At 39.5% G+C, this 25,074-nt stretch overlaps 1 protein-coding gene across 5 annotated transcripts in view; it reads right to left on the bottom strand.

Annotated features, from left to right (window-relative positions):
• The window catches only part of LRP6 (LDL receptor related protein 6), a 242,877-nt gene extending 220,801 nt beyond the window's left edge, over positions 1-22,076 (bottom strand). For 4 of the 5 annotated variants that reach the window (XM_073315558.2, XM_073315591.2, XM_073315582.2 and 1 more), the window contains exons 1-2: positions 21,724-22,076; positions 9,314-9,707 (exon numbers count right to left, since the gene is read on the bottom strand). In XM_073315558.2, the coding sequence (XP_073171659.2) occupies positions 9,314-9,707; positions 21,724-21,778 (449 nt within the window). In that variant the 5' untranslated portion in view covers positions 21,779-22,076. The remainder of the gene's footprint in view (positions 1-9,313; positions 9,708-21,723) is intronic. The other variant, XM_073315606.2, reaches the window with a different exon arrangement.
• Between the last annotated feature and the right edge of the window lie 2,998 nt (positions 22,077-25,074).

Here is a 25,074-nt window from a genome sequence, read left to right as displayed (position 1 = left end):
TGTTTTTCCTGAGATTTAATCTAAATCTGCTATACTGTAGTTTGAACCCATTGCCTCTTGTCCTGCCCTCCAGGGCAAAAGAGAACAACTCTTCATCTTTTTTTGTGGCAGCCTTTCAAATATCTGAAGACTTATATCTTCCACACACACACACACACACCCCATCTCCTCTTTTACAAACTAAACATACTCCGTTCCTTCAGCCTTTGCTCAGAGGGCTTGCATTCCATCCCTCTGATCATCTTTGTTGCTTCCCTTTGGATCATTACCAGTTTCTCTATATCCTTTCTATACAATCAATGACCAACACTGGACACAGTACTCCAGTGCCGCCTAGAGCAATACGATCACCTCCCGTGACTTGCATGCTATGCCTCTGTTAATGCAACCTAAAATTGCCTTTGCTTTTTTTGCAACAGAAATGCATTGCTGGCTCATGTTCAGGCTGTGATCCCTCAAGTCCCAGATCCTTCTCAACAGTGCTGCTGCCAAGCCAGTTTTCCCCCATTCTGTATTTGTGCATTTGTTTTTTCTTCCTTAAGAGTGGCACCTCACATTTGCCTTTGTTGAATTTCATTTTGTTGTTTATAGACCAGTTCTCCAATTTACCAAGATCCCTCTAAATTTTAGCTCCATCTTCCAAAGTATTGGCAACCTCCCTTAGCTTTGTGTCCTCTGCAAACTTGATCAGTATGCTCCCTTTACCTATATCCAGATCATTAATAAAGATGTTAAACAATACTGGACCCAGAACAGATCCCTGTGGAACCCAACTAGAGACTTCTCTCCAATCCAACATCATTCCATTAATAGTTACTCTTTTGTTTGTGGTTGTTTAACCAATTATGTAGCCACTTAACGGTAGTTCTGTCGAGTCCGCATTTCTCCAGCTTACTTTACAGAGTGGCACGTGGGACTGTGTCAAACGGCTTGCTGAAGTCCAGGTATATTATGACCACCGCATTCCCCCATCCACCAAATCAATTATCCTGTCAAAGAAGGAAATCAAGCTGGCTTGACATGATTTCATCCTGGTAAATCCATGCTAGCTGCTAATGATCACCCCTTCATCCTCCAGGTATTTGCAAACTAAATGTTTTATACAGTGCTCTAGTAGCTTCCCAGGTATCGAAGTTAGCCCGACTAGTCTATAGTTTCCTGGCTCCTTCTTTTTCCCCTTTTAAAGATGGGTACTATATTAGTCCTTCTTCAGTCTTCCAGGATCTCTCACGTCATTCACACATTTGTAAATATTAATGCCCGTGGGCCGAGATTTCTTCTGCTAATTCTGTCAGTACCCTTTACTAAATCATGTTAGTTAAAACTTGTTCACCAACACATTCTAAAAATTCAACCTGTCTTCATAGTCTAGACTTCCCTCAGAAGTTAGTTGTAACTGTAGGGATTGAAAGCAGGAAAAAAACATGAGCATGAGCACATGCATACCACCAGGGGCAATTTATGCAGAACAGAAATTACTATTTTGGTTTAAATATTTAACCTAAGTTATTGAGCAAACACTGCATGTAAACATCTCAAGTTTGTATTAACTTTTATGCTCAGTTGACAGTTATTTTATTAATTTATATAGCCCTTATCACCACAGCAACTAGGTGCACTGAATGCAAAACATTTCAAACAAGTTATTTTGAAGGTGACTTTATTTGATAACAGGTCTTAACCCAAAGGCCTTTAGAACCAAAACCCAATCCGCACATGAATCAAAATAAGTGGGCTTTACACCATCTTGCACATTTTCTGGGAGGAGATACATGGATATGCGCAGATTTGAGCAGGTGATAACGAAGGGAATTCATCTTAAAATGTCTAGAGTAGTATTAAATGACTGTATTGTACTGATTTATATTTTTGTACTCATTTATAACAACTGTGTACAATGATTTGCTAGTAAAAGTCAGATTTTTTAAAACTACAAAAGCAAGTTATCATCCACACCCCTCTATATTTTATATTGGGAAATTGAGTTGCTTTTTAAAAAAGCGATCTTCAAGGTCTGAACAATAAAATTGGTTCTTTTCTTCTAAAGAGTTTAGTGTATAGCGACCTAGAAACATTCTGGCAATTGACTAGAAATCAGAGGCAACACAAAACCAACAAGCATGTAGCCTGTGCTACAGTGGCAACACACCACCTTCTGAAATAGTGAACTTCCACAAGTCAAGAAAACAGAAGCACTTCTACCAGGCCATACTCAGGTTTCTGGGACTTGTGGTCCTAAGATGCCCAGCAGATTTGCCTAACTAGAGAGCCACAGACCGCTGCACACCCAATGAGAGAGAGAGAGAGACACACACACATATGAAGCTGCTGTCTGTGATGGTGTTGGCAGCAGAAGGGGGTGCCAGAAATTGCCCTGCCTTCAGCAATTGGGGAGAGGGGGATGGTAGAGAGTGGGGGGAGGAGTAATGGGGGTCAGGGACGGGTACAACAGATATGGGACTCAGAGGGGGGCTTCAGACATCCTCCAGCCTCTTCATTCAGAGCTGCTGTTCCCTTTACCCTCAATCCAGTTACTCATTTGCACATTGGAGCCTAACTTTACACTCCTATTGTAGAAAACCTTGGCTTCTGCGTGTATAAAAAAGTTCAGTTTGTTATTGTATTGAAAGTCTAAATAACTTCATTGTTAACATTAAAACAATTTGTTTTCAAGTTTCAAAAATGCCACTCAGAAAAAAAAAGTTTTTAATAAAAATAATTTTAACCCCGATGAAGCAAATGTTTATATACACGCTTAACTTTAAGGACACAGGCTATGAGACTAGTCATGCAAATAAAGTTACATACATGCATAAGGGCTTGTCTACACGTGGAGTTATTTCTGAATAAACTCCATGTGTGGACATTCTTATTCCAGATGAAGGCCACCTTTTTTCCAAATTAATTTACTCCACCCCTTCGGAAGTGGATTAATCTAAATCAGAAAAAGATTCTCTTATTCCACTTTATTTGACTTGTACCTTCTTGCAATAGTCACTTTGTCCTTGTCGCTGAGGTGACAGATCTTGTAAACGTACAAGTATGCCTAGTCTTCACTAGAAAAATTAATCCAGCTAAAGCTATTACAAGGTTTAGAAAACACTTTGCTCATGCATACCAAAAATTACTACTTCAGTTAAAGTGTTTAGTTCTAACTTCTTGAGCAAGCACTACATTGAAAAATTATGTATTTTATTACGTAGTCCTGTTGTAGCTGTGTTGGTCCCAGAATATTTGAGAGACAAGATGGGTGAGGTACTATCTTTTATTGGATCAACTTCTGTTGACGTAAAAGAAACTTTTCAGTTTACACAGAGCTCTTCTTCAGGTTTGACTTCTGTACTCTGTCTATTGGTATATTACTACATTTATGTAGCCCTTTTCTCCCCAGGGGAATGACTCCAATAACCAAATCAATAAGATATAAATAATGGATTTAAAACACTTGGTTTTTAAATAAATCACTGATTTAAATCAGATTAAGGCTTTATAAAACTAATTTAAAACGTGCTATTGCAATTTTAAATTAAAACATAAATGCTGAGTTTTGTGTGTCGATGCCCCTATTGGTAATATATCTTATATGAAATTTACTGCACTGCTAAAAACAAAAACACAAACATTTTAACATTTAAGATCCTAATCTTGCAAACATTAATTCGTAGAGAAACCCTTAAAGTTATTCTGAATATGGGAGAGTATAAATTTAAAGCAGAATAGGTATTCTGGAATAACACTAATATAAACCAGGCATACATGTTCATTGGCAAGTTCTATCACCTCAGTGACAGAACCAAAATGACTGTTATAAACAAGATACAATACAAAAAAAAAAGTCCAGAATGTATTACCAATGGGTAGCTGGCCACTTAACAAAATGACACAATCCCAAGGAAACTAGTAAAAATCATAGTCTATACTAGCTTTTATGGCATGTGATCTATACCATATGTAGAGAGTAACACTGTAGTCAGACATAATTTGGGTCAATAAAAAGGAACACGTTATAACTGGAGAAGTATCATCTGCAAATTGGAGCATGAGAAAAATCACTCCCTTTCTCCAGAGGAGGTTTAAACTTAAGAGCTTCCCCCAACACATTATAGCTAGAAATCAACCTACATTGTCATGAAAAACAGTATATTATTCTTTGTACTCTAATGTCACCCATTAATTGAAAAGCCTTTATAATGTGAACTGATTAGAGTTTTACTTGAGAGTTTATTCACTAGCAATTATTTTAACTCTAGAGTTATTTGAATTAAAAAACTACCACTGAAATGTAAGACATTAGTCAGAGCTTCCAGCGGACACTTAAAGTTCCCTTTCACCTCACAGTATACCTAGAAGTGAGAAAAGCTAGCTGGTCTTGGCAGCACTTTTCTTGAGACTATATGCAGTGTTGATTTTGTGTGTTACAGAAACTAAACTAAACAACTTTGTTTACACTGAAACATTTTCACACATCATCATCAGCTGCACATTATCATCTGCAGCACCGCTATTAAGAACAGTTTAAGTTTTAATGCAGGTCAGACAAAACACGCAGTTACAGAAATGGCGATTGGGACTTGGTCAGAGATAATCTTCTGAAACAATATTGAAAACTCCCACTGATTTCAAATGACTATAACATCCATTTCCCCTCCCTTTGAACCACACATACACAGGAGTTTATTCCACTGCCAGAAGGATGAACAGTAACTGTGTCAAATAATAAATTGCAGCATGTGAAATGAAAACCTTAAGCCATGCCCCAATGTTTACACAATTGGCTAGCAAGATCGCTACACATTTTAAGTTATGCTGGCTTTCTTTAAGTAAAAATGCCAAGTTAAAAAAAAATTCATCCCCATGTATAAACTACCAATAAAATACCATAAAATTAGGAGGTTTGGCAGTGACAGTGGCAGTTACCCCATCCATTTATTTTCCCACCATCTCCACCACTGCGGTGACACTCCCTACAAGAGCATGCCATTCCCCAGATTGGTCAACACAGCTTTGGGGAGAACAATGGCTGACGACAATACAAAGAGTGTCATGCAAAAGTTCTTACTGGCCTGAAAAACTAGGGCAACTGGGGGTAGGGGAGATTTGTTTTGAGAACTGTGGTTAAAAAAAATCAAGAATCCTATTACAATTTAACTTCTATTAAATGGGCCACTGCCAAGAAGTCATGATGCAACAGCTAAATGAAATTAAATTGCTTTAACTGCACACATTTAATTTAGTCCTTTTGTTTTTTAATATAGCAAATGTATAAACACCTTTCACTACCTAATTCAGCTTGACCAGAAAGCCAGAATGGTTCACAACACTGCCAGAGAAAATTTTTAAAAAAGGTTTTGAAACAAACTCAGCTAAAAATCAGAAACTTATTATATGTGCCGATTTATATTAGATGGATTTATTAATGTTACGAAAATGGTCATTATGCATTAAACTGATTTTTTTCATTAAGCCCTGTGTAATTGCCAAGATATTTTTCTTTTTAAATTGAAAATATTTACAGATTATTTAATTTGGAGTAACAAACAACTGTGTGTAAAAAAAGAGAGACAGGCTGAAATTCCAAAGAGAAGAGACAGTTTTGTTTTTCAAGTTCTAGATTTTACTATTAGGCTGCTGTTCTTAGTCCTCTTTGCTGCTGGTTCCACACACCAGCTGATGGGCACTAATATAAAACTCCCAGACAGCACACTGGTACTTCTATCTATGCAGTAATAAATTAACAAATGCAGGGTGGATAAAAATCAATGTTTTAAATAAAAAAAATCCAATTTTTTTTAAAAATCAGATTTTTTGATAAAATACTTTTTGACAAAGAAACCTATCTAAAGATAGTTTTAATTAAGATCACTATAGCTGAAAGATATCTCATCATGGAATAGGGATTATAAATTCTAATTTATAGTATGAGACAATATATTCATGTAATGTTTAAGAAAAGCTTTGTAAACAAGTTCCAACAGTTCATGGATTAGTGACCCAATCTTCGGGGGTTTCAAAGGCTTCTGTATAGATTATTTAGGTTAATCTTTCTATCGTCCCTTGGCCCACGCCGCTTCCCACAGCCCCCATTGGCCTGGAGTGGCGAACTGCGTCCAGTGGGAGCTGCAATCAGCCAAACCTGCGGATGTGGCAGGTATTATAGGTTTGCTGTTGAAGAAAAAAATCCAGAATACTTAACGGTGTTGTTTTAGTTAAATAAAACAATTTAAATGTCTGTTTGGTAATGTTCTCCTCCTAATACAGCATGGCAAGAAAATCCTTCAAATACTAATGATTAACCTGTTGAATTGGAGATAGTTCACCTCCCAATAACTTCATAAATATCTGCTTCAATTACCTTTGGTAAACGAAATAACCAAACATTCATTTTCTGATATAGCTTTAAAACTAATCTGAAAAGTTTTAAAAATAAATCACTGTTCAAAAATGCATAGTGTGTATCTTCTAAAAATGAAACCTACATCTGACTAGTGAAGAATACGTATTAAGGTTACAACAATCAACAAGAATGCACTTTTATGAAGAAAACCATGATTAAATCGAGTCTTCCTGACTAGTGATTTAAATCAAATTTGATTTAAATCAAATCCACCCTGAATAAATGCTACTGAAACAGAAAAAAGATAGTTTTCATACTTTCTGTATTCCTATCCCTGTGCTGATGCCACTCATCCTTAATGCTCAAGAGAAAGTTTTGACATATGATCAGCTTGCAAAAATGGCATCTCTCTTCAATGGATTTTAAGCAGACAAAACTGCATTCCAAATTTGATTAAAAAGTGAAAGAATAAAATTACTGCTAACGTTTTTCTGATTTTTAGACTGATCAATCTCTTCAAAATATTAAATAAACCACCAGGAAACATGTCCTTTATTTCACAACTTACACTAGTAACTAAGTTGTATCAATAAATCTCATCAGGGACAGTTTTATTGGAGAGTTAGAAGAGAGAATATTCCTTTATATTTAAAGCTCAATCTTTGAAAGGGTTCTTGTCTTGAACTTCTACTGACAAGAACTGTAGTAAGATTTGGAAATGTTTTCTTGCCTTTCAATTACATGAAGATTTAAATTAAAAATTGAAAGATTGTGATCAGAGAATAAACTATTAATTAGGAATCTGACTTTCGGAAAGATTATGGAAAGCGTTTTTGCTCATCTATAGTGGATTGTCCTGTTATTGCTTATTTTTGGTCAAATGAACTCCCCCAAAAGTGTATGCTACTGCATTAGATTTATCTTTGGCTCCTTCAATTTTTTTTCTTTTTCAGCTCTACTCTCAGGTAAACCTTGTGAGAAAGTACAATAATCTACATACTCATCCAATTCTAGCCACCGAAAATGTTATTGTGCATACTTGGAAATTAAGTACTCCTCTTGCAAAGCCCAAGTGGCTTGCTAAAGTTTGGTTTCTATTAGTTATGGACAAAATTTCTCTTCTGTTACAAAACAAACTGCTAAACTTGATTGCCGCACGGACACTATCTTTGGCTAGGTCAACAGAAACCACACTAACCTTGACAAGCCAAAAAAGCTTCCTAATTCTGTTTTTATACAAATTTCATTCCTGATGTTCTGCATATGAATTATAACTATTTTTATAAAGAAAACACTAGTGTGATGATGTAGTGCAACCAACTGCTGGCAAACCTATCCCAAACATATTTGCCTTATTTTTCCCCTTCTCTTTTTTGGGTGGGCTTTATATTTTCATTTGCTTCCTTCAGTATTTTTATTGTTTTAGGGTTGTATGTAACTGATGTATTAAGTTTACTGTTTCAGTGTCAGAGTTTAAAAACTTTCAAAGCAATTGGTGGGCAGGGAGGAGAACTCCATCTCCTTTTTGCTGGTTACGGTTGCATCCATTTATTTCTAAACCTGTTGATATATGCGTGTGTGGACTGTGGAGGAAGTACTTTTATTCTTATTATATCTTGTCCATAAGCCTCTCAAAATTATATGGGGAAAACTTGAAAAACATTGTATTACAATTTATCTATAAAAGTTTAATAATTGAATATGACAGCACATTTTACTATATTGACTCCTGTACTTGAAAACCAAACTATGCCTTCAAATAAATTAAAAATGAGATTGCCTCTCTTTAAATTGTAATATGGCTATAAGGACAAATTCAGAACTAGCAACCAAAGCATCCAACAGTCTACCTAACAATACCCCCAGATATCTGAAACTGAGAAAGGTGTTGGCAGAGACCCTTTCATAAAAGCACCCTCTGTCGGTCTTCTTAATATTGCAGATACAGGTGAACTTTCTTGCTCAGATAAAAACACACTCTTCTTTTATTTGTAAGCTACTCTACATAATAGACCCTATTCAAATTTTTAAGAAAAAGAATGTTGGGTTAAGTGGGCCACTAGGTTATTGCACCAGCCTTTCATTTCTGGAGACCATCAGGTTTTAGAAAGAACATCACAAGCAACCATGCATTTCGTGGTCGCATCCTAAATTTCAGTGGGCATTCATCTACATCACAAAAACTACCATTGAATTTAGCATGCTTGATGGCCACCGTTTAGGGAGAGGCCCCTGAAGGGAATTAACAGAGAGTACTGCAAGTCATGACTAAGGTCCACTACCAGACCTTGAAATGGCAGTTGAAGAAGAAGAAAGCTTGTACTATGCCTAGCCTGAGCCAGTTCTACTGTATCATTGTTTTTATTACAACAGAATTTCCCAACAGCACTGGGGTCAGATGTTTGCAATAAATGTATTTTCTAATTGACTACTGAAACCTCTCTCTCAACATCATCATTATGTTTTTTCTTACTTATTACGATGTTAACACTATATTGTACCAAATGCTGAGCAGAGACAAAAAAAAGTTATTCAGATCACAGCAGCAATACAGTATATTACAGCTCCATAGGCAGGTGTTGGCTTTACAGACAGACTCCATCTGTTTTCACGTTAATCAGAACCGAACGAATTATCATCCTCTGCATTGCTACTAGAACAAGAATAGTTTCTTCTCACATTGTTTGCTTGCGCATCTAATGTTTTTAAACAGAGACAGTTTGTTGTTCAGACAGCAAGCCATCTCACACATACACAAAAATCATCATCAATATTGCTGATTATTATTTTCACATCTCACAGCAAGTGCAAGAAAAACAAGACCACCATCTGGTATGCAAACTGGCTTAGGACAGTACCATATTTAAAGGTCACAGCATAACTGAGAATATTCAGATCTCTTTAAGCATGGTGAATTTCAATAACTAATGACCAAAACATGCCAAAGATTTTAAAAAAAAACAAAACCCAAAGACTTACCCTCTTGCAGGATCTAAGGCTATTGCTCTGGGCTGATCCAATTCTTGCCAAAATAAAACTTTTCTCAAAGATCCGTCTAAATTGGAAACTTCAATCCGATTTGTTTCAGAATCTGTCCAGTATAGTTTCTCTCCCAGCCAATCGCATGCCAGCCCGTCAGGTGACAAAAGCCCAGAAATGACCACATTCTGTATACTCCCAGTTTTGTTAAATTCTGTTCGTTTAATGGCTTCTTCGCTTACATCACTCCAGTATATCAACCCGCGGACAAACACAAAGTCCACTGCGGCTGCATCTTCCAAACCACCCACTACAACTGTAGCATTCTCTTTCCCATTTTCAGCATCCACCAATCGCAGATCACGTCGGTTTGCATACAGCAGCAGCGGGGCAGCTTTAGGTGGGGGGGAAAAATGACACACATTAATGTAAGTCAGGCTATTACAATTTAAGGCAGTAGTAGTTTCACAGACATGGTATAAAAGGGCTAATTCAATGACTCCAGAAAAGGCAGCCTTTGGAAGTTAACTAGATAACCTGAAGTCACAGTTTCAAATCTCAGCAAGATCCTCTCAGCTCTTTCAAAGGAGATAAATTACTAACATACCGCTCACTATCCTACGGTGTGTGTAGTTCAGATAAGATGGTCCAAAAAAAAAAAAAAAAAAAAAACCACACACCAGGTCTCAATACATTCATTGAAGAACACATGGACCCTTTTTCCTAGGAGAGCAGTGTTCAAACAGTATCTGAAGGGGAAACTGAGGCCATTGTGTGCTGTGCACCATTTGCTCACCTGCTGCTGCCCTGCAATCTAAAGTCGGCTCCTTTTTAACAGTGTTGCACATACACACTCTGAAGCAACTTGGAATGAAAGACATTATATAAAATGTTAATTAGTACTAAAGCGAGGGGAAAAAGCAGGGCTACAAAGACTGCATGAAGTCTTCCTTCAAACTGAGGCCCACCATGCCGTGTTTACTTATCCGATCAAATGTCTTTTTTTTACATGCCTAGTTTGCCTACCACATACTTGTTTCTGCACAGTCAGTATAACTTTCATATGTAACCCACAAATAAAACTACTGAAAGGTACAACCATGAAAAGAGATATTTTAAAAGTAACATATCTATTTAATTATACTCAACCACCAGTAGTATCACATGGCATCATGAACATTCCAGCATCATTTGCACGGCAATGGAAGTTAGTAAGAACAAGTTTTTAAAACAGAGAAACACCACAAACGAAATCTCCTTTTAAACTGTTATCACAAAATGGAACTAGCCTTCTCTATGATTGCCAAGGTACTATTGTGATGAGGGCACATAAAATACCTAGCTAGACACGGAGGTTGGCCCTCTAAACATATTCATGTACATGCCATTATATCATTGCTATCAACTTAACAAAAAACTGTAGACTTACCTATAGCTGTCAGTTCTCTCTACAAGCTAAAGTAACCTGTTAGGTCACCAGAGAGAGGCCTGCATTAATGGAATCAAAAACTGCACATGGTTTGATGACGGCCATTGTTTCTGTATAGGTCTGAAGAGTCTTACAAAGATAGCACATTTGTTTCCAGAAAATAGACAGTTCTTATATAAAAGGCTTACACTGAGACTAGAAATCCAAGTGCCTGTTAAATCAATTTACACTTTAAAATGTCGCCTCAGAAGTTCAGCTTTCTCAAGACTATTCATTGCATATGTTCCATACCATGTCCTTCAGAAACTCACATGGGGAGCGGGGGCGGGAGGGGACAGAATAGAAAATAAATTTTTGTTCTGTGTCATTCTGTGTCAGGAACCGTATGTAAAAGTGTTCCAATTTTTTTAAATAAAAAAAATTTGAACTTTGTTTTTAAAATTTTGTTTAGGTTCATTTTATAAACACTGCATAAAAATTCCCCTCACATCCAATCATTTAAGTCTCTACATAACATTGAGTGTTTTTTTCTAACAAAGTCAGATTTCAAACTTAACATCTTTATCTACCCACATTATTGATTTACAGCAAAACATTTAGTGCAGGCATAGTACTTCTATGGGAGTTGAGGAGGCATTTTTACAGAATCAGAGGGGAACCCCATTTTAAGTTACAAATTTGTTACTTTATCTTTCTACCTTCCTTTCTCTCCCCTGCAAAAAAAAAAAAAAAAACTAAAAAATTAATTTTAAATGATTTAAAAGATAGTTTCCAAAACTTTAGGTCTCAAGTTGCTTAGACAGGTCACAAGCAGTCACATACCAAAAAAAGGCACATTTTCCAAAAAAGTTATTCAGCACTCCGAAAATGATAAATGGGAATGAGCAAAATAACTGCGTGTTCCTGTAAGGTTACCATGTAAACTGGGAAGTTTAGCTAGTGGTACAGTGCAGTATAGAAGTGTGTATAGCAGACTGACAGAACCGTTTCTAATAAGATAGTATGCACCGTGTTTGAATAAGGCAAATCCAGGCACAAACAAGTACAAGCTCCATTATTATGTACAACACGGAGGGAGAGTACCCAGGCACACAGCATGCACTGAACTGGAACACCAGGCATGCCAAGGGTAATCACGAAGGCACTGCTGAGTCTAACACAACTGCATTGCATAGTTTTTCATTCTTTGTGGGAGCTCAGTTCTGGCGGAGGAATGATTCCGAAAGATGTCCTTTTTGCAAAGTGAATTCGAATTACACTTCAGAATGAAATTTGACTACAAGCATGACACACAGTTTTACACAGACTGATTCAAAACCACAACTTGTAGTGCATTCTGCAGGGCTGGCTGCTGAGAGTATTAATCCTTCCAAGTTGTTGAAACATTTAGAAACCAGGCATTTAGAAACCAGGCATCCATCAGTGAACAATAAATCTGAGGAATTTTTTTTTCCCCTGAGAAAACCTGAAGCTTTGAGTAAGTCAACAAGACCTGATCACTCAAACTGGCAGCATCAATAGGAAACGCCCTTTATGCATCTTATTGAGTACCCATTTGAATTACACAGCATTGGAGAGAGAAAACTTGTTGCAAAAAAATTCATCTTTCCCTGTGTAACTGACATGGGGTTTTTTTGGTTCTTTTAGGGACATAGGATCTGAGGAAGCGATCACACTGAAAAGCATGCCTTTGTTCAAATAACACTGTTCTGTGCTTTACTGAAGACATGGCAGATGATGTCCAAGTGGAACTCCTTTGAGAACGCAAACATAGCAGTAACTACTTCGCAATTCAACTTGATGAGTCAGCCAGTGTATGTGTGCACGTGCGTGCGTGCATGCATGCTTTGATTATTTGCAAGTTACGTTTCTGATAGTTCTACTGAACACTTGCTCTAGCTAATGTGCAAAAACAAGGTTTGTGATACTACAGCAAATAGTCAGAGATTTCTGCATGTAATGGGCACAGTGTTTTGCAATCTGCCTGCCTGGAGCCATTCGACAATTGGTAAGAATAGTGGTCCGATCACATCAATGCAAATCATTACACCTACCAGCTTATGGCTTCACTGTTTTGTACACAATCTTTTTGCCAGCAAGGAAATAGCTGAAAACCCAAACCTAATCCTTCATGAAGCTGTAAAAGCAATGCATTTAATTAAAGGCGCGCCAATGAATTTGTGTTTCTGTACACTGCTCTGTGATGATATGGGTTTCCCCTTACTATTAAGTCCTCTTTCATACTGACATGAAGGGAAAATGGTTACAAGGTTTGAATCATGAACAAACCTGAAAGTTTTCCTCAATTTTTAGCTCTCCCCCTTTGCTGACATTTTCAATGACTTATCCAAGTGCAAAGAAGAAACCAAATGGTTTCCTCTTCTTTCAGATTTTGAAGGAGCTATAAATTCAGAAGTTAGCATGTCCAACCCAGCTGTTCAGCTATTCTCCTAATGACCCCCAGAAGAGAAAGATGTCATTGACTTGACAGCATAGATTGGACCACTTCAAGACAAACTGAGAGGGACAAGACTGCAACTGACTTTTGCTGAGAGAGAAAATACAGAGCTTTCGTAACATCACATTGTTATCCTCACTTCTCTGCAACTCAGCATTCTCTTCAATAGTAATGAAAAAAAGTATCTATCACCCTATAGTCCAAAGTTACTTCATTTCAGTATACTTCCCAGTTAAACTTAGTGCACAGCACCTTTTGTCAGCTCATCCACCACAGTGAATGCTGCGAATTTAAAGGTTGGTCTTCCTTTACTAATGGAATTCATTTACACAGCTTCACAATTCTTAATTTTTGTACAGTTACATAGTTTCTGTGCAACACAGGAGGACCATCTTTGACCACTTGCTGAAGCACACACCAGAGATTGGTATGTAGATTAACAAAAGTCAAAACAAAATGTACATTTTAAATGTACAAGTTTAAAATTAGCTTTCGGTAAATCAAAACTGTAAATAACCAATCCAAAGATTACATTTCAATGCCTCAAAAGCATTAAATTTGCTGTGGCGTTAACTTAGGAAACAGAATTTCTACTTCAAATGAACAGATAGAGGTTTTGGAGGTGGGAAGGGAGGAATCTACTTTAGCAATTATGATTACTAGCAACTTTATTTTTTTAAGTTATTGATCAACTAATGTAATGCAGGTCCAACTGTACTTCCAAGGCACCCATACAAATCAGTTTACACATCAAATGTGACAAATATGTAAAAAGATTAACAGATAAGAAATAATCCTACAAAAACAATTTTATAAAACACATAATTCACATCTGTCTCTTTTCAGATTAAGCACTACAGTTCAAACCCAGTTTTGAGAAGTTTTAAATATTGCATCTATTTATAAGCTTTGCTCTTTTGCATGGTATACGGTATGATTATTAAACCTCAGTGAAGTTGCTGCCTTATAATAACATCACTGATTTTCCACATGGACATCATAAAGTGGATACAAGGCTTCCCAATTAAACCGTGTTCTATTCTGAATGGGTTACTTTCTCCGTTAATCCATTTTTGCACAAGAAGATTCTTGGATTTCCACAATGAATTAAGAATAACTGAGTACAAATTATTTTATTCCTTGATCGATCTATCTATACAGTGAAAGAAAAGAAGCTGAAATTCAGAATAATCCTAAGTTTTTGCTACTTTTTACATGCAGTCAGTTTCCAGAATTTGGCCAACAATGGCCAGGACTACAGCAAATAAATTACACTCCCTCTAAGTATTTTGAATCTTTGACAACTGAGGGCAACTAGGGAAAAAGTTTGTTGCTAGAAAGCAACCAAAGTATAATAAATAAAGATAATAATATGAAGCAAATTCCCCCCCCCCCTTTTTTTTTGGCAGCAGGCAATGAGGAGAAGAGGCTGAAGGGGAAAATTATGTTTCCTTTTATTAATTCACATTTCTATTTGAATAGTGGGAAAAATAGTTTGGCTAAGTGACAGAATTATTATTAGTAGAATTATTCATGTAGTTAGTTAATTAAGACTGTAGATTTCCCTTCTCTCCTCTCTCAGAGATGAATAATTTTCAAATTTGACACACAGTGCTTACACATGGCCCTCAAACAGAATTAAAACGATATTGTCATTTCTGTTACATTGATTTAATTGTAATACAGAGTAATTCTATTTGGGTAATATAATCCCATAACAAAAAAAAAAATCTTTGCAGATGTTGCCATCTTCCATATCCACATATATAAAAGCATTCATTATTAGCACATCAGAAGCCAGTGAATATTCTATCTTTAAAATATAATAAATAATAATCTATGTTAAAACTTTGGGGACTTCTCCCAAAATTAATACAGAAAGTTTAACTAAAAGAATGTTAATAACTAAACTACAGTTTAAATGGGATAATCCCAAATGCATATTATTAATCCAGTGGGGAAAAAAATGGTACAGTATTCACACACTCTCCCCTCAGATTTTTAGGTTTGACTCCATTTCGAAGATGCTTTAGGGTCCTGCCAACTGACTTGAAATGCACAGCCTTATATTTTAAACAGTAGCTAATTAATCACTGTAAAAAGAAAAACAAATTTTAGTAAGTAAAACACACAAGGACATAATGGAAAGGAGAAAACAATTATGACAAGCTAATTTCTAATGCAAATACCATCATTTTAGTCAAACTGAGCTCGGCCCACTTGGAGCAAATAGCTAATCTTCTCACACTGTGAATTCCTTTCCATAAATATTTATAAACTACAGGAGCATTTGGACAGTTAAATTAAGTCTTTATTAGCGTGTTAATTTGCCTGCCAAGTATAAATAGCTTTTTCCTATTTAATTTTTAGGGCAGTCATCACCCAGCATTTATATAATTGTAGATGCAATGTTTTCCCCTCCGAACACCTGGAAAATTGTACTTTTACAGAACTGCCTCTTCATTTATACTGGCGAACGATTATGCAATGCTGGTTAAACTGCTCAATATGTGGAATAGGTTGTGTAAATACTGGTAGTTATTTAAGAGGAGAATGAATGCTCTTTTCACCCAAATCAACTATTAGTAATAACCAGGCAAAGAACAGAGACAATCCCAAAAAGGCTTGTCTACAGTTTGCTCAAAAGAATAATAACCAACCATCACATGCCACCACTGGACAACGCCACACTTGTACAAACACTTGTGTCCTACACACAACAGGCATCCAAAGCGTGCTGCAAGCACAAAGGGCTTGTCTACACTGGCACTTTACAGTGTTGCAACTTTCTTGCTCAGGGGTGTGAAAAAACACACCCCCCCAAGCGCTGCAAGTTTCAGCGCCATAAAGTGGCGGTGTAGACAGCGCCCCAGCACTGGCAGAACTCTCTCCCAGCGCTGGTAGCTATTCCCCTCGTGGAGGTGGCTTTTTTAGAGCACTCTCCCAGCGCTATGCCGTGACTACACAAGCCATGTTAAAGTGCTGCCATGGCAGCACTTTAACACTGCCAGTGAAGACGTGCCCTAAGTCAACGGCTGGGACAAGTGGCTTAGCTGGGCTTTAGATGAACAAGTGTCATCTGCCTGATGTGAACAAGAAGCCACCATCAGTGCAGCAACATTCCTTCATTTCACAGTAAGCACCCTGCATCAGGCATCCATGGGGTAAACATCTGTGGTTACAGGAAATCCCTTACCAGTGTTTTAACTTGCAGCAATAGCTGGATATTAAAGCATGTCCCTGATGTGCTACCTCACATAAACTGCAGATAACTTGCTAAATTCTATGCTACCATCTGTTTCCAAGAGCCATATTCATGGACTCCTTCAAGCTGGCCCAAGGTTGATGAGGGCCCCCTGCTAGAACTATCAGTCTGTTCAGGTGCAGCACCCCTCTGTACATAAAGGTAACAAGGCAGTTTGCCAAATTGGGAGAGGTCCTGCACAAGGCCAGGGATAACAGCTGCATTTCTGGTGCCAATCCAAAATCCTCTCTCCCACGTATGAGAAACTGGACTCTCTTGGAGAACAACCCACCAGCAAGCCAACTCACATAATTAACATTTGCCAGGAAGCTAATGAGGATGAATATGCCAGGGACAAAGAGGACAGTGTTGAAGTCTAAAGACTGGCTGCCAGAGAAAACGGATGGTGACAGAACAGGAGATGAGTGTCTGACTGTGTCTCTCTCTCATATGCGCACGCAGTGTACTATACACTACTTGACTTCAAATGAAGAAGTAAATATAGCGATGAGTGCACTGAGGTGGATTGCTTCAAGCAGGCACATATGGGATGCAATATTACCAGAAGGGTAGAAATACGTGTCAGAAAGGGTGGAAATTCTCTGATTCCCAGAAGTATGTGAGTAAGAACTCGAGCAGAGGAACATTCCTGAGCTGCTATCCTCTAGCTGAAAAATTTGCACAACTGCAACAAAACCCCCAGCCCAACCTGCTGTCCCTGCAGTCAGATTGTCACTTCCAGCTAAAACTTAACAAGAGAAGAACAAAGATCCCTTACTGGAAGGTAACGGAGGAGGGAAACCTGAAAATTATTAATATCACTCTGAACAATATTTCTGTAAGCTATTATGATTACATTAAGTTCTTCAGTTGAATAGTTTTACAGTACACAGGTGGATACAAGTACTGCATCACCTTCATAAACCACTGACAAAGTAAATTACAACAACAGGAGTACTTGTGGCACCTTAGAGGCTAACAAATGTATTAGAGCATTAATATTAAATAAATAATAATAATAAATATTTATTTATTAATGTTCTAATAAATTTGTTAGTCTCTAAGGTGCCACAAGTACTCCTGTTCTTTTTGCGGCTACAGACTAACATGGCTGCTACTCTGAAACCTGTAAATTACAACTGTATCCAAAAAGAAAAAAATACCAGCGAACTTCATCATATTTGAACACACTTTGCCATAATGCTACTTTATATTTTGCTCCCAGCCACAGGTGCTATAATCACCTTCCTAATACTTTATTTAAAAAAAAACTTTCAGTGATGATTTAATGAGGATGAGGGATACAACTGTGGAAATTACTGTATTAATGATGGCATTTACCAAACCTTAGATCATGCTGGTTTCAGAAAGCTCTCAGCTGAAATATGGCAATGACAAAGGCAAACCAAATGAAAAATATGGCATGCACAATGCCAGACTGATCTCTAAGGAATGATACAAAGCCAATTAAAAATGGGCTATCTTTTATACATACAGGGATTAAGGGACAGGGGGAATGTATTGTGGTAAATTGGAGGAGGATCCTCAAAGGTCTAATCTCCAACACTGGCGCTCCAGGTCTCAAGAAACCCTTTATCTGAAGACTTGAAGCTCCCATTGGAACTCCTCAATGCTGCTATAAGACCCCAACTAGTTGTTTCAGAATAGAACAGGATACAGTATACCTCTTCCTCCTCTCTGCTCCCAGCATGCTGTTTGAGCAGCACCTTTAGTCTCTACTAGCCCAAGGAGCCTGGAACCTGCTAGCCTTTCTAAATTAAAAACAAGAGAGTCTTTACACAATGGTACCACTGGACAATTTTTTTTTTTTTTTTTTTTAAAAACACAAGTTTTTTGAGCACATTAGGAGTTTGTCAAAATATCAATTACCCAACAGGCATTTCCATTCCTTCAAGGACTGATTCTAAATACAGGACAGCGGCAGGTCTGTCCAACACAATGTCATGATAAATTTGCACAAATATAATTTATAAGCTTCCTAGTCAATCAATTCTTGATGCACTCCTGAACTCTCTTACTGATCAGTGAAAATTAGGAAGTTTTCCCCCAGAAGGGAAGAAGAGGTAAGCCATCAGTTCCCGCAGAATCTAACCTGTTCTTTTGTAAAAGAGAAGTTAAGTTTCTAGCACCTATGACTGAGGTAACTTTGCAAATGTAAACCTGTGTGGTGTCATTTTCCTTCGTTAACAGAGAGGCCTATTGCCCACCACTTTGCTCCCAAGCAGCAGCGGAACCTCTAAAAGATTCTGACCAGTTTCACTGCTACTATTAAAAATACTATGGGTAACTGTGAAGCTGACATGAATCAGCTCAACCTCACTCCTCTATGCCCTGGGGAAAACTCCAAGCAGCAGCAACAGCGGGCACTGCTGATGTTCAGAAAAGAGGAAGCTGCAATCCCAAAAATAAAACCCAAAGCTGGAGGAGGCATACATTAGCAGTGACTGCACCAGCAGTCAGGAGGTTCTGGGACAGTGGTCTGCTCTCCCCCACACCCTTCCAGCACCAGAATAGGTCAGAGGCCAACATGAAAGATGGGAGTCTTTTAGTAGGATCCAGGGACATCTCCCCTTTATGAACACCAGCATTCTCCCCCCCAGCCGGTAGTGGGACCAAGGTTTCACCACTGGAGAGGCCCCACATATTACGTATCAACCTCTGGCTAGTAGGTGCCTAGTATACTTTTCCCATGATCATGAGGGTATAATTTGCTAATTAACTGGATCTTGCATTTAAATGTTACTGGTGTTAATCCAGCCAAGACTGGTAAACAAATGATCAAAAATTCCTACTGTCACCTGGCTAATCTTTGTGATACGTCAGTGGTTTCTTTGCAGTTTATCATGGTCAAATATCCAAATCAAAGATTAGCATCAAAATGTGGCATTCCTAAGTAATACTCCTAGAAGACAGAATGCTGCAAAATAAGAATGAACTTCAGTTCCATTCCTGTGTATAAAGGAGGGGCTTCAGTCTCCAGCACTGTCAGCTTGGCAGATTTCACAGCACCCAATTCGCAAACCAAGAAGTAAACATATGCACAAAAAACTTCACCCTTACTCATGTAAAAACGTAGTTTTACTTCGGACAATATTCTATGTGGGCACAGCTTACCTTTGCCTCATTAAAGGGCTGCTGACGCCTCCTGGAAATTGAACACATTCTGTTCAGAACCAATTCTGCTTGCATATCATGTACCTTCTTTATTATGAAAGACATATGCATAAAAATACTATCTTTGTTTCTTCCAAGTTCAGCTGCTCCTGCTGCTTTTCCCAACCTGAAGTAACAATTAACTGCGGTGGAAATTATTGTAATGTCACAGATAGAAGATTATGATTTCAGGTGGGGGAAACAAACAGCAGGAGCAGATGAACTCTAAAGAAACAAAGATGCTGTTTTGATGCAAATATACTCAGCAAAAGATAGAGGGAAGAGAGAAAAAAGGACAATCCAGAATGGTTTATAAACTGAATGTCTTTCAAAGTTTCCTACAAAGCATCAGCGGGTCTGTGAAGACTTGCAAAAAATATATAACTAAGAGCTGATTGATTTGGAAAAATGACAGTCATGGTGCCAATATCCCACTGACTTGTATACTCTTGCTCAAAATGCAACTTAAGGAAAAAAAAACAGAAGAATATCTGGTTAAAGGCAACAATTAGTGCTAGATGAATTTTTATTAAGGAAATGTATGGTTATTAAATAATAAAGTGTACTGCTCAAAATACATTATTTTTTCTCCTTGCCTGAGATCCAGTTACTTAAAATTGAACTTTACAGCCACAAGTGGAGTATGAAATGTTATGTAGCCCATTTAAATAAGTAGTATACTTAAATTTCTCCAACAGGATGCAATATGGCAAACAGATGCATGGGGGGGGGGGGGAGAGAGCTTTCCTCTTCCAGAGCAGTGAGCAACTGACTGACTATCAAGCTCTTCCTCCAACCCAAGTCCCCTTCCCCCAAGCTCCCATCAAAACAAATTAATGGTTGAAAGCCAATTTTTAAATCAGAATGTGATTACTTTTTTCTGATATATCAAAGAATCCCTTCCCTCATTAACTTTGGAAAAGGACAGTGATGTGATGGATATAAACACAGGTCTCTTCCCCCCCCAAAAAAGGATTTTAAACAAGTAGAATCGGTTACTGTAATCAAATTTACAGCATACAAAACCTTCAGTTATCTTTCTGTTCTCTGCAATACAGGAAATTGAGGGGAGGGAGAAATTAAATTTTGTATTATATTGTATTTAAAACAGTGAATGCCATTTGGCAGTTCATTTCGAATCCCTGATTTGAAAAATATATCAATATTCATTCCATATGTATTAGCCAAGTCTATCAACATCCTTTACAATCAGCCCTCTAAAACACAAACTTTTCTCAAGTCCCAGAATGAACCCAATACAGATCAGAAGAGTGTTATTCTTCTTGTCAAAAGAATGAGGAGTCTGGTGGCACCTTAAAAACTAAACTGATTTATTTGGGCATAAACTTTTGTGGGTAAAAAGAAACCCCACTTCTTCAAATGCATGGATTCTTCTTGCCAACTGTGCATTTATTCCGGTGCATATAAAATCCAATGAAACGCTAGATTATTACATACACTTTTTTTCAGTAAAGTGTACAGGACTTCAATTATCTCTAAGCATTTCCCCTAGTGGATAGGCCCAGGGGGCGACCAAAACAAAAAAACAACAAACCAACACACCCACCCACCGCGATGTTTTAATGCTTTGCTCTTTGAAACGCTGCCCAGAAGCTCCTCACCCCCCTGCCTAACCCATCCTGGATTACGTGCAAGGAGAATTGCAAACCCTGAGCTTTTTTTTTTTTTTTTTAAAGTTTGCAAAAACAAATATATACACATATATTTTTTTAAGACGACTCCTGAGCACGCAGGATGAACAGAAATAACTCCAGCCACCCCCACACAAACATCACGAAGCCCAGAGAATATTCGCCACCAGGTGATTTTCTCTGAAAGCGACTCGGGGGTTGCGGGGGGGGGGGGGGGGCCCGCACAAGCCCGTGCCCTGCCTCCCAGCCGCCCCGGCCAGCGCAGGGCTTGCCCGCGGCGCTGCGGGAAGGTCGCTGGGGGAGGAAGGCTGGCCCCATGGCACTGCACAGAGCGGGGCTGCCCCTTCTCCTGGGCCCCTCTCCCCCTCCCCGGCGGCCAGGCCTGGCCTCCCCCCCGGCCGCGCGCGCGGAACGTGGCCACGGGCAGCGACCCCCGCCCGCCCGCCCGCTCACCTCGCAGCAGGGCGCAGAAACTGCAGAGAAGCAGGCTCCGCAGCGCGGGCCCCATCTTCCCTCTCTGCTCGCTCGCTCGCTCACCGGCGGCGGGGTGGCGGCGGCGGCGGCGCTGCCGGCGGGGGAGAGCAGCAGCAGCACCTCTGCTGCCAGTTCATACTTCCAGGCGGGGGGGAGCAGCTGCAGATCCCCCCCCCACCCCCCGCTGCCTGGCTCTAGCAGGCGGCTGGTCCCTTTGCACCGGCCGCGCAAACGCGCCCGTCCATGCTGCTGCCGCCGCCTGTGTGCAAAGGCGGCCGCAATTCCCCCATCCAACCCCTCGGCCAGCCTCAGCCGCCGCCGCCGCCGCCGCCTCCCGTGCACAGCGGCGCAGGGATACACGCCCCCCCTTCCCCGGCTCAGGAGCCGCCGACGCCGCCGCCTCCCCCGGACGGCGCCCCACGCCCCAATGCAGCGCCCTCCTCCGGTGCCAGCGCTCGCACAAAGCCCGCCGCGCGCCGCCCCCCGACAGAGGCAGGCGGGGCGAGCCCGAGCCGAGCCGGGCGGCGCTTTGCCCAGGCACCGTGCCCGGGGAGGGACGCTCCAGCAGCCCCTATCGCATTCCGATGGGACTATTTTCCTTTCCCTCCTCCCTCTTTTTTGGGGAGTGGGGGTGCGAGGCGGTTGTCGATTCAACACTGGACCTGGGAGGGCCGGACCTACTTTCAGCCACAGAGCAAGAGCGAAGAGCAGGAGCACAAAGGAAACTCACAGCTGCTGCTCCTGCTTCAGGTGAAGGCAGCCGTGGCTCCGGCAGGCTACGTGCTAGCAGCCCGGGAGAAGCTGCGGGAGACAAGCAGAAGGGCCCGTGCCTCTTTCCTTTTTAATTCCCTTTGTCTAACCACTGCAGCAAGGCATTAACCACACACTGCGAATGGATCAGTACTAATGGCCCTTGAACCAGCTGGATATGCAGGGATCTCCACGATAAACTTCTGGGACCAACCCTGCACTCCTTACACAGCAAAACTTCCACTGACTTCAGAGAGAGTTTTGCCTAAAGACTGCAGCGTCCTTCAAAAAAATCCTTTCAATCCCACATCAGCCAACCCCCAAAATAAAATTTCTGCCAGTCACGCAACTGGGTGGAATAATATTGACATTTAAATATTTATCAGTCTCATAGGCTTTTCCTGGTCTGGCCTCCTGATTGAATTAGAAACCCCCTAGGGGAATGGCTGAGTCATGTAATATTAAAGTATCAGTATCCCTAGAAAAAGTTGAGCAGCATTGTAAAATGAAGCTACAGTGTGGGGTCACTATGGGCTGCAAAGGAATTTTTTTTTAACCTTTCCCAGTGCAAAAATGTTATTTATTCTTTTTAACAGAACTTTGCTGCTTAATTGGTGCAATGATGCATGTCTCATTTCCCAAAAGTCACTAAGGGTTCTTTTTGTCCCCTTCACTGAATCAATGCAATAAACAGTTTTGAACAAAAATAAAAAAACACAAACATAAAACCACACAGTCAACATTTAAATGTAACAATAAACACTTCCCAAATGATAGCCACTTAAGCACCCCCCTTCTATGTCAACTACTATAAACAGATTTTTAAATATTTAGTAATTCACTCCTAGAAGCTTTTAAAAAAAGTTTTATTTCCCTGCATATTTTGCTCTTTCCTAGTTGAAAACATTGAATGAAAGTTTTCTTGCATTTCCATAGCTTCTTTCATCCGCTTTACAAACTCCACTTAATGATTTGTACTAAGAGACATAAATACCACTTTGCCCACCAAGGAATGCAGCAGCTGTTTAATAGCACACAGACACAATACGCAACAGCTTAGGGCAGAAGTTGAGAGAAATACCATATTAAATTTAAAGGGTCATATTATTCTCAGATCTACTACAAACACAGGAAAAACAACCCTTCCAATTTCATGGTTTACTTTGTTCTTTCCTGGTGATCATTTATAGTAGGATGTCAGCACCGGAGACAGACTAGGGTATGGGCCTTATAGATCCTTGCCTAGGGCCCCAGTTTCTTGAGTCTTGCGATTACATCAGAATCTCAACTTTCATTTAAAAAAAACAAAAAGAAAAGAAAAATGCATTGTAAGTTTCTCATCCATATGGTTGCAAAGAAAAGCTAGAACATTTAAACAAGAGTCAAACCAAAGCAACAATATCTCTGCATCTGCAACACTAGCTCTGAGAGATGTGAACTGCCTCATTCATCCCAATGGTGATAGAACTTCAAGACCCACTGGTCTGGGAGACTCCATCGACATCACCTCCAGCGGTGGACTCAGTGAGGCCCAGCTACCAAGTTGATTTCCCCAGCTGCTAGTGTAAATATTGGGAGGTCCCCTGCCTACCTGGGGCTTGGAGAGGACGCCCCATTACTACTCCTGGAGAGATATGGAAGACTCATGTTGCTCTCTCTGCCTCTCAGCTAAGAGACATGGCCTTCCCTATTTCTACCACTCCATCTGGGGGATGGGCTCACAGGGGGGCCCATGTCATCATGTATCTAGGCATTGAATTCCCTTAAATCCAGCCCCAGTCAGCACAGTTACCTGAGGCAAGAGCCTGCAAGGGAAACATAAAATTATTTAAGCTGTACCAGAAAAATGATAATAATTTTCACAATATAATGTAAATTGTAAAATCAGTGTTGTGTAACAGTGATTAGCCTTTTAACACAAGTATCTAGAGTCTGTGATGAATTCCCTATCATAATCACATAAAGTAGAGCTGAGAAAACCCTCAACCTGAGAGCTATCAAGCCTGACCCCCTGAAGCATGCAACACATTTCCCTACATTATTCCCTCTAGTGTCTTATCTAATCTTTTGCTGGTGAAACTCCAGTGTCTTGACTACCGCTCTTGGGAGTCTGATCCCCTACCTAATTGCTCTCACTCTTAAAGACATCTTCCCTGAGGTCCAGGCTAGTTTTATTTTTAGTATTAAAACTTTACAGCAGTCCATGTCTTCACCATGTCATTGTAATGCAAGTCTTCTCCTTTCCTGATATTATTTCCTTGAAGGTACTTAATGAATGTTATTGGCTTCCTCTACCTCAGCTTAGCCCTTTGTTCCCACAAGTATCAAGTCAGATCCTTCAATCTCTTTTCATCAATGCTGTCATATCTAGTCCTATTCTGAACCTACTCCCTATTTTTCTTCTTATAATACAGAGGCCAGAACTGTGTGCAATATTCTAGGTGCAACAATACCAGGATAATATAAGAAAGGCAAGGTATGTGAAGTAAAATCTTGTATTGGACTAACTTCTGTTGGTGAAATGGACTTGCTTCCAATCTTCCTCAGGAAGAGCTCTGTGAAGCTCAAAAACTTTTCCCT

This window comes from Lepidochelys kempii, chromosome 1, assembly GCF_965140285.1.
Source record: "Lepidochelys kempii isolate rLepKem1 chromosome 1, rLepKem1.hap1, whole genome shotgun sequence".
NCBI classification, from domain to species: Eukaryota; Metazoa; Chordata; order Testudines; family Cheloniidae; genus Lepidochelys; species Lepidochelys kempii.
The sequence above is the reverse complement of the archived record's forward strand: the minus strand, read 5'-3'. Positions and strand labels throughout refer to the sequence as shown.